This window comes from Hipposideros armiger, unplaced genomic scaffold, assembly GCF_001890085.2.
Source record: "Hipposideros armiger isolate ML-2016 unplaced genomic scaffold, ASM189008v1 scaffold_188, whole genome shotgun sequence".
Classification (NCBI taxonomy): domain Eukaryota; kingdom Metazoa; phylum Chordata; class Mammalia; order Chiroptera; family Hipposideridae; genus Hipposideros; species Hipposideros armiger.
In genome coordinates this window covers 305,294-315,272 of record NW_017731538.1, presented here as the reverse complement: position 1 = coordinate 315,272, position 9,979 = coordinate 305,294, and the positions used below count along the sequence as shown (strand labels likewise).

At 52.6% G+C, this 9,979-nt stretch overlaps 1 protein-coding gene across 1 annotated transcript in view; it reads left to right on the top strand.

Annotated features, from left to right (window-relative positions):
• DKK3 (dickkopf Wnt signaling pathway inhibitor 3) overlaps positions 1-6,929 on the top strand; it is a 51,172-nt gene extending 44,243 nt beyond the window's left edge. Inside the window, 4 exon segments of the mRNA XM_019652883.1 lie at positions 1,664-1,756; positions 2,978-3,122; positions 4,085-4,241; positions 5,291-6,929. Coding sequence (XP_019508428.1) covers positions 1,664-1,756; positions 2,978-3,122; positions 4,085-4,241; positions 5,291-5,510 — 615 coding nt within the window. The 3' untranslated portion in view covers positions 5,511-6,929.
• The last annotated feature ends 3,050 nt before the right edge of the window (positions 6,930-9,979 follow it).

Sequence of the window (9,979 nt, the reverse complement as noted above, 5' to 3'; positions counted from 1 at the left end):
TAGCCAAAGGGCCTGGCTGGTGCAGGATGGTGACTTTTGCCACTGTCTCCAAGTTGGCCGCCTCCCCATCGTCCTACAGAGGGCTCTGTGGGAAGATGGTGTCCAGTGGGACTGATGGTCTTCTTGGCTGGGCGAGCCTTACTTAGTGAGCAGAACTAAGCCTTGCTTAGTGGGGGTCAGTACCAAGGCTGCTGTTGCAACAATACTGTGCAGAAGCCGGGCCTGTAGCTGCCTGGACCAAAGGCCCACCCTCTTGGGCCTGCAATGTTGGCCAAGGGACACCCAGGCCTGGATCAGGGACACCAACCACTTGTTAATGACAGAGCTCCATTGCCTAGGCTGCCTGTCCAGGGCCTCTCTGCTGACCCCCAGGCCTCCCCACATGCTCGGACCACCAGGGTCCCCAGAATGCCCCGTTGGCAGTCTCCTTGTCCGTATCTGTTAGCACTGCAGTGTCAGTTTCACAGAGAATAGTGGGGCCAGCTTAGGCCACTTAGGCCAGGGCCTGCCCATCCAGGCCTTTCCAGGTCCAGCTCTACACCCACTTTCAGGATAGCGTATGCTGATAGAGGGGAGAAGGTCCTTCACTCCCTCCACCTAGAACCTTCTGGAAGGTTCAGGAGAGTCTTTATCATCCACACGTCTCTGATGGCCGCATCTGGAACACTGAGCCCCTTCTCCAAAGGGCTAGTGGTGGAAAGAACTAGCCATGCTATCTTGGGGGACCCCTTGGCCTCTCTGAGCCTCCATTTTCCAGTAGGCAGCATGAGAATAGTAATCCCCACAGCTGCCTGCTGGAGGAGTTACAGTGTAGAGCCCGGCCTGCACTGGCCCCGTGACGGGGTCCTCAGTGGTGGTTCTTATCGTGCCCCCCCCCGCCCCCCCCTGCCCTTCTTTCCTTCTACGGCTGCCAGTTCCCCGGCCTGAGCTGACACAGCCCTGCTCTTGCTGGTGATTGGTGCCTGTGGCGGGGCCACGGTGGTCTCTCCCATGGCTTCTGTCTCTGGGCCTCAGTAATGGACAGAGCCCCTTCCCTCCTTCTCTCCCCCATGTCTCGAACCAAGTCGGGCTGAGAGCCATGAGAGGGCACCTGGGCTGGAAGGCCGCATGCCGGCCACTCGCTGCTCCCACTGGGAAGCTGGCAGCTGCCTTTGTCTGTCAGCCCCAGACCCCAGGCCCAGGACCCTGAGGTGGGCTCACGGTGATCACCCCTTTCCTTCTCGGTCAGCAGGGCCCTGCTGGGCCTGGACTCCAGCCCCTCCTGTGCAGCCACCCGGGGCCTGGAACTCATTAGCCTTTTAAATTAAATCCATCTGTTCTGTGCTGAAGACTGGCCCTGGGTCTCTGCTCCCGCCCTGGGTGTGTGAGGGGAGGCAGCACACAGAGGCGATTGTGTGAACTGGGTGTGGCATCCTCAAGGGTGGAAGCCCAGGCCTGCTGGGTGGCTGGGGGCCCCCCGCCTGCCTGTGGTGGGGGCGTTGGATGCTGAGGGGCCAGCTAGACAGGACTTGGGGCTGAGGGGCACTGAGGGCTGTCTATAGACTGTTCCTGCACCCTGAGCCTGTGGGGCCGAGACTGGGGATAAATAGGGCTTTGCCCTTCCCACGGCACGGTGGGCTTGCTGACCTGCCTCTCCTGACAAAGCTGCTCCCTGCTCACCCAGGAGTGCATCATTGATGAGGACTGCGGGCCCCGACGTTATTGCCAGTTTGCCAGCTTCCAGTACATCTGCCAGCCATGCCGGGACCAGCAGACAGTGAGTGTGCCCAGAGGCCTCCAGGGCTGCACCAGGGCCATGGAGTCCAGAAACGGGCCCTGAGGGAAAAAGCCAGCCTCCCCACCATTTTCAGCTGGGCTTCCCGGAAACCTCCTATGGGGTTCCACGTGTTCTCCATGATGCCTGAGCAGGAAGCCATCTGCAGACCTGCTGCCATCCCCACCTGCCCCGTGACTTCTGGCCCCATTGCCTGCTTCATGGATGATGGGGTCGGGGGGAGAGGAGGGAGCCCCACGCCTGTCCGTTCTCCAAAAAGACCCATCCCAGTAGACACAGCCAGTGACACCAACACCGCAGCAGCCCCTGGGGCAGGGAAAGGGTAGTCTCTCCACTTCTTGGCCTGCAGCCCATCGCCCAGATCTTGCTCCAATCTTCACAGTCAGAGACGGCAGGAGGGCCAGGAAGAAGCCAGAATGCTTCCTGTGGGAGCTTTTTAAGAGAAGCACGAATAAGGGGAGCAGAGATTCTCCCTCCACCCAACAGATGTTTGGACAAAGCCATATGGGCCCATAGACTTTTCTTGGCCTTTTTCATTATTAAGACAAGAACACAGCATAATAACAAGTTTGGAAAATATAAGGCTTCTACTACCCTATCCGGCCCCATCTGTGGTTAGGCAGATGTTGTTGTCCCTTGTGGCCTGTCCTGCTGGGTGCCATCATTGAGCATGACGGTGAAGAACCCACTTTGCTCTCTAACTGCCATTCCCCGTGTGGGACTCCAGGCCCACGGTGCCCACGTGCCAGCCCATCTACCCCTTCCCAGGCTTGGGCCTTAAAGTAATCAGCGTATAAGAATCACACTGCCTGCTTCTGTGGGCCCTAAGCCACATTCCTTCCTGACCTAGGGACCTAGCAGGAAGGAGGCAGGGCACAAGTCGGGGCAGGCTGCAAAGACACGCTACCGCCTTTTAAAGGCAAAATCTCAAGCTGTGTGGGAAGACTCAGGTGCATGCAGCCCCAGGTGCCAAGTTTTCCAGTGTCCTGACCTCTCACACCTGTCTCACCAGCCCCGTTCCCACCTCTTGACTTCCACGAAAACCCCACCGACCTAGGACCTCAGCGTCCTCCTCTGTGCAGTGGAAGGATGTGGGTTGGCCCACCTGTGGTACCTTCAGGCTTTCCGGGCTGGGAGCGGTGACAGGCTGGACTCTCCCAGGTTGTGAGTTACGGGCTGTTGTGTTTTCCCACCTGTCTGCAGATCTGCACCCGGGACACTGAGTGCTGTGGAGACCAGCTGTGCGTCTGGGGTCACTGCACCAAAACAGCCACCAAAGGCGGCAATGGGACCATCTGTGACAACCAGAGGGACTGCCAGCCTGGGCTGTGCTGTGCCTTCCAGAAAGGTGGGTGGCTTCCTTCTGGGTGCAGGGCAAGCCCTGTCCCTCACTTTATCAGACTGGGCCTCCTGGGGCCCATCTATGCCAGCCACACCCCAGGCAGGCTCCCAAATGCTCACTCACTATGTGTCCCAGCCCTACAACCTCTGCCTGACTGTGGGCCACCATCTGAGATGGAAGACCATCTCTTTTTCTTTCCCCTGTTGATGCCTAGAAAATATAAATTCCTTCAGGAGACTTGAGCCCGGGCAAGAAGAACAGCCCCGGATGGGTGGGATGGGAACAGCCCCTCCCCCACCCCACTTCACCTCACTCCCCAGTCCCTGGTCCTATTTCCCATGACTGGAACGGCCGCCTCCTGCTCCCACTTTCTTCTCATTGCCTCTTCCAGGTGAGGTCAGCTCAGGCACTCTCCCCTCAGCCGCCTTTCCCAGCCCCTCGGTCCTCCTGGTACCTGCTGCTCCTGCAGTTTTCCTCAAAGATGGCTTTCTGGGTGTCACTCCTCAGGAGCTGCAGGAGCTCCTGTTCTGTCACTTCAGCCTCACTCCACCTTCCAGGGCCTTGGCCAGCTCCAGCTGACCTGTCCTCTTGTTCTCTCCACCACTCCTCAGCCCCTTTGGGAATCTCACTGCCCCAACCTTTCCCACCGAGTCCAGTCCCAGACCTTTGTTGATGCTGTGCCCCAGCCTTGAATGCCTTTCTTCCACTCTTTATTTCTCCAGACCATGGACCTCAAAACCCAGCACAAGCCCACCTCTTCCAAGCAGTCCTCCCTAACTGCTCCAGCCCTCCCCACCCATCCCCTCCTGAGCCCATGTTGCCATTCGTTTCTTCTCATTCCACCTCTTCAGTCCTAACCCCCACGTTGGGGAGGGTGGAAGGTGGGAGGCTGCATCTTCTTTCTCTGCTCCATCCCTTGGTGCCTGCCCCTGCTGCTGGGGCACAGGGTGACTCTTGGCTGGTTCTAGGTCTGTTGTTCCCTGTGTGCACACCCCTGCCCGTGGAGGGTGAGCTCTGCCATGACCCCGCCAGCCGGCTTCTGGATCTCATCACCTGGGAACTGGAGCCTGATGGAGCTTTGGACCGATGCCCGTGTGCTAGTGGCCTCCTCTGCCAGCCTCACAGGTGAGGCCCCACCTGTCCTTCTTGTCAGGGGCCAAGAGCAGATGAGATGTCATCCAGGGGGCGGTCTCAGGAGCAGGGAGGACATGTGGGTTCAGTTTAGGATAGGTTTCATTTGAGGTGTGCTTGGGTATTCCAGATGGAGGGTCCAGTCGCAGTCAGACCTATCAGGCTAGGACTGGAGAAGGTATGGCCAGGGGTACAGAGTCAGGTTCATCTGTATGGTGGTTGAAGACTCATGAGTGCATGACCTGGGGAGAGGGTATGGAGAGAGAAGAGCTGAGGGCTAAGGAGGCAGCCCAGGCCCATTACAACCAAGGACAAGCTGAAGGAGCCGGCAGAGGGGTTGGAGGAAAACCAGGAAAGTAGGCCCCCAAGGTTGGAGGGCACCACCAGGGTTACAGGCTACTGAGAGACTATGAAGCATCAGGATTGCGCCATGGACATTTCTCAGGGCGCGTCTTCCTGGACCCTCAGCAGCCGCTACCCACCCTCTCCCAGCAGGATCCAGGGTGGCTGGGCAGACAGAGCTCCCCGTCCCTGCAGCACAGGCCCAGGGCTATCCACGAGGCCAGGGTTCCCCACAGGCACAGCAGATGAGGCGGTCAGGCCCTGTCCCACGGTCAGGGACTGCTCCTGCCTGGAGGCCTAGATGGCAGAGAGCATAGAGGGCACCTTGTTGCTGTAAATTCTCAGACCCCCGTGTGCTCTGGGTCTGCCCCTGGGAGACTGGGACTGAGACGGTCAATCACAGGAAGACAGGCCTGCAGCTAGAGGTGGGGGGAGCTGCCCCTTGAGTCCATTTTCCAAAAGTGACCCTCCCTCAGCAATCTTTTCTAAGGTAAGATGTTGACACGAAGTTAAGACCCTGTTGAAGAGATGTTAGAGAAGGTGTTGTGAAGGCGAGACCGGACCCCTACCGACAGCAGCAAAAGGCAATGTCTTTGTCTCAGGCCTGGCCTCGTGCCCAGGATCTGCCATGTGGAGAGCCTGGCTTTGCCCCATGAGGCGACAGGGCCCCCAGCTGAGCCACAGCTCTTGTCTCTCCCCAGCCACAGCCTGGTGTATGTGTGCAAGCCAACCTTTGTCGGGAGCCACGACGAAGACGGAGAGACCCTGGTGCCCCGAGAGGCCCCTGACGAGTACGGAGATGGTGGCTTCGTTGAAGAGGTGCGCCAAGAGCTGGAGAACCTGGAGAGGAGCTTGTCAGTGGAAATGGCTTTTGGGGAGCCCGATGCTACCTCTGAGCTGCTGGAGGCCGAAGAGATTTAGACTCGGGCCTGTTCTGCGGGTAGACGTGCAATAGAAGTAGCTAACTTATTTCCCCAGCTGTGCCCTCTAGGTGTCGGCTCACCAGGCTTCTTTCCATGGCCTCTTCCCAGAACCTTTTCCCTCTGGCTTGAAACAAAATGAGGTGCTGCACACTTGTCCAGCCTCCTCCCACCCCTACCCCCCACCCCCACCTGCATACCACGCATCACAATTCTGGTGCTGGGGAAGGATGGGGTGTGGGGCGGGGCTTAAGGCAAAACAGGGCTGTCAAACAGGTTCAAATCATTGGCCACTTTGCTTCTGCTGGTTGGCAGATGGCTCATTTCATTTTGTTTTGTGTTGGAGGGGAGGAGATGGAAAAGGATGCAGAATTTCCTCATGATGGGTTTTGGGGAAATGTTGACTCTTATACATGTGGAGAAGACTGCCCTGTTTTGCAAATACTATAAACCTGGCAAAAATGCAACAAATGAATTTTTCCTGCACTTCTTCGCGTGGGCATAAGTAAGCTGTGCCTTCAGCTGTGGCAGGTGAGATGCTCTGCCGCCTCTGAGTTACATGCATTCAGCCTTTCAGCAGTGTTACTCAGCCCCTACCTCTGTGCCAGGTACACCGTTTCATACGTATCCACAATCAAGTCATGCTCTCACCGCAACCTGGTGAAGGGGGCACTGTTCTCCCTGCCTGTCAGGATCTCGGAGGCTCAAAGATGTCAAGTTGCTTGCCCAAGTCACACAACTAGGGAGGACCTGAGCAGGATTTCACCCAGGTGTGACTCTAAGCCCAGTGCTCTCCCCTCCTCTCCTCACCAGCCTTGGTGCCACTAAAAGTACCCCCTACAAAGAGGAAGAATGAGATGTTTCTGTTTTTGAGGCACATCTGGAATTAAGGTCAAACTAGTTCACCCATCGCTGTAAGAGCAAACTACTCTTAGAAGTAACAGCGTTCTCCGTAGCGTGGGGGCAGCCATCGTTCTAGTGGAGACAAATCATACTGACACTGTCCGCTATGGCGGTTAGTTACATTAGTAACTTTGAAGGTACATGACTGGAGCATAATATGTAAGTTAACTTGCCAGAAACAGTACTTAGGTAATTAATTGTAGGGCCAGGATTAGACACAAAATTTACAAGATCGCTTACCAGCAACTGTAGGCTATTGTCAACCACATGGAGAAAATCCAACCAAGCTAAAGCTCTATGAAATATGGTTGTAATATCCAAACTGAGAGCACTGAACTGTATTGCTGTCCCACAAATGATATTTTCAGGTGCCATGGACTGTTTCCATTATGTATTCATCCAGAGTTATTAAATTTTAAAGTTGCACACGATTGTATAAGCATGCTTTCTTTGAGTTTTAAATTATGTATAAACACATGTTGCAGTTAGAAATTAAGCATAAATCACTTAAACTACTCTTTTGTGGTTCTTGGACTTCTTTCTTCCTTTTGACTTTGAGTAAATATGAAACCCTTTCAGCCAGGAAAAATAAAATAGAAATGACCTGTATTATTAAAAAAAAACCCAAAAAAACCCCCTCTTCCATGTAAATAAATTTTCCAGACATCTGAAGCACACCTCTTTCAGCATCAAAATATTTTAGAATTGTTAACCATTTTTGGACAGGAATGTTTTTCAGGAATGTCTTCTGAAAAGGAGTAAGTGGAATGTATATGACCCTTTTCTTGGAAGTCTTTAATGAAACACAGATCTGGGCCATTACACAGTAAGAGCTTCAGGGACATTATATAAAGCTACTATATATTAAAGTCAGTTGAGTACAGGCAGTATACCTATAGTAACTCATTTAATCTTCACTGAATCCATGAGTATTTTATTCATTTACCCAATAAAAAATGGAGGCTCAAAAAGATTAACTATAATAATAGAGCTAGAACAAAAACAGTATGTAGTACAGTATGCCCGAGATATACTAATAACGTTAAGATCAAATATACAGCTATTCTCTAGTCTATGTCAAAAATCATCAAGACCACTTTAGATCCTTATTACTCAACACATACTTACTGAAAGCCTGTTAAGAGCCAGGTGCTGCGATATGCTCGGGGGTGCCAAGTCGATCCAGATGGGGACCCTGCCCTGAAGGCATCACAGCCTAATGAGGGAGGTACACTAAACCCAGCACCCACAAAACAAAAGCACTCCACCTGATATCAGAACAGAACAGGCAAGGAGGAGAGATGGTATATAGAGGAAGCTAAGTGATGCACAGTGATTGAAAGGCAAGGTAAATTTGAGCGAATATTTGGAGAAGAGGCTGAAAATATTTCAATCAAAAAATTTACTGAGCACCTACTATATGTCAGGTCCTTTATTAGATGCCAGGGAGCCTTGTTCCACTTTGTCACCATAGCCACAAAAATGTAAGCACATGAGAGGCTTTGCAAAATACTTGGCTGAAACTGACATACAGAGTGGCTGACACAGCTCCTGTACTCACAGTTTTAAATGGAATGTGGTTATAAGGGTTAGGTGAAGTCTGGTACTTGATCGTACTGCCTGCCTGTCTCTGGAATCCAGAGTTCTTGCCAAGGAGCCCATGGTAGACACTGTCGTTTCAGCTACCTACAGCTATTCCCAACCCTCTTTTCTTTCCCTTCTCGCACCACCACAGAGTCTGGAAAAGCCAGCCCCCCCTTCCCCTGCCCCTCTTTGCAGCTTGGGATGGCCACATGACCGAGCTCTGACCCAGGAAATGTAAGGGAAAGACTGCCAAAGTTTCTGGACAAGATTTTTTCTTGAGTGACAAAAGGAAAGAAGCGTACAGGAAGAAGACCCCCTCCCTCTACCCGCTTCCCTGGTTTCCTGCCTTTCAGTCCAAGGGTTTAGGGTGTGCCATTTGGCACTGTGGCAGCCATCTTGTGGTCAGATCACATGATCAAGATCAAGGTGGTGTCAGCAGGGCGGCGTTCTTCACTGGAGAAGAAAACATTTCCTTGCCTTTGATGGCCTCTAGAGGTCACTCATTCCTTGGCTCATGGCTCCCCTTCATCTTCAAAGCCAACAATAACAAGTCAGGCCCCTTTTGAATGAAATCTCTCTGATTCTCTGCAGCTGGGAAAGGTTTTCCACTTTTAAGGACACATTAGAATAGATTGGGCCCACCTAGATAATCCAGAATAATTTCCCCATGTTAAAGTCCTTAGCCTTAATCACCTCTTTCAGAGGTCATTATTCTGCCTACCACAAAAGAATAAGATTGAGTCCTTGCTGACATTGGGGAGGAAAGCTATCCTGCTATCAACCATATCTGGACTTCTTTTCAAGTAAACCGCTAAGATTATTACAGGTAAAGTCGCTGTTAGTCTTTCCATTATTTGAAGCCCAAAGCATTCCTAACTGATCTATAGGAGATATTTGCATCATGACTATAGCCAAAAGGGGAACAGAATACAACTTTATGAATCCCAGCTCACCCGCTTTCCCACCCCCAATGTACAGCTCTGGAAAACTCAAAATTAGAAAATGAAATGTTTGAGCATGAGGTGCAGGCTCTGAGTCTATACCCTGACCTTTCACACAGACGAGAATGGGGGACTGCCCACCCACATTGCCTCAGAAGGAACAGGGTGTGTGATGGGACATAAGTGGTCGCTGCTCTTTCCAGCTCCCCTTCTTCCTGTTCAGTTCCTTCTCCCTCTGTTTTCTCCTCCAAGTGTCTGGCTTTCCCTGCCTCACTAACCTGGTTCTTTAGGCTTTTGACACAGACAGTTGGGAGAAAGGGACGCAGGGCAGAAGGATGAGAGTTGAAGAGAGAAGCAAGGGGCCCTACTGTGGTGCGAGGGAAGTGGGTGGGATTAGAAAGGGGGCAGTAAGTGTTCCTATGGTCTGTGCATCCCCTCCAGCTAGTCAAGAAATGCAACTAGATTATTCTGGGATTAACTTTTTGATAGCTAGACTGGGTTCCAAATTCAGGGGGGCCAATAGCTGTGGAGCTAAGTACAGGGCTTGCTGAGAGGCGCCACTTCAGTGGCAGCACAGCTGCTCCATATAAACTAGCAGCGGGGAAGAAATCCCCTTTTGGGAGATTGCAGTGTGTGAAAAATGGTATTCCCTGGTTGAACCCCCATGAAGGAGGGGAAATTAGACTTATTCCGTTGACTAAAACTCATGGGGAGAACTTTAAGAGAAACTCATAAAAACCTGTTAAAAGAGACACATCACGGGGTAGGGAGGTGGCTGTGCAGAAGCCACAAGACACCCTGACTTGCCACCTTATCTACCATAGGAGGAGCATCAGGGAGAGGTGGCTTGTTGGAGCAGCTACGCGCATGCGGGGGGGGGGGAGTTGAGGCAAAAAGGATGGATTCTGGCAGCACTCACATCCTGAGATAGTGGTATGGAAGAAAGATGAAAAAACGGTCGAACACTTGGTGGGGACCAGTGCAGCATGAGACATAGATTTCAGAAGAACGCCTCTTGTCAACAACAGGAGGCTGGCAAGAG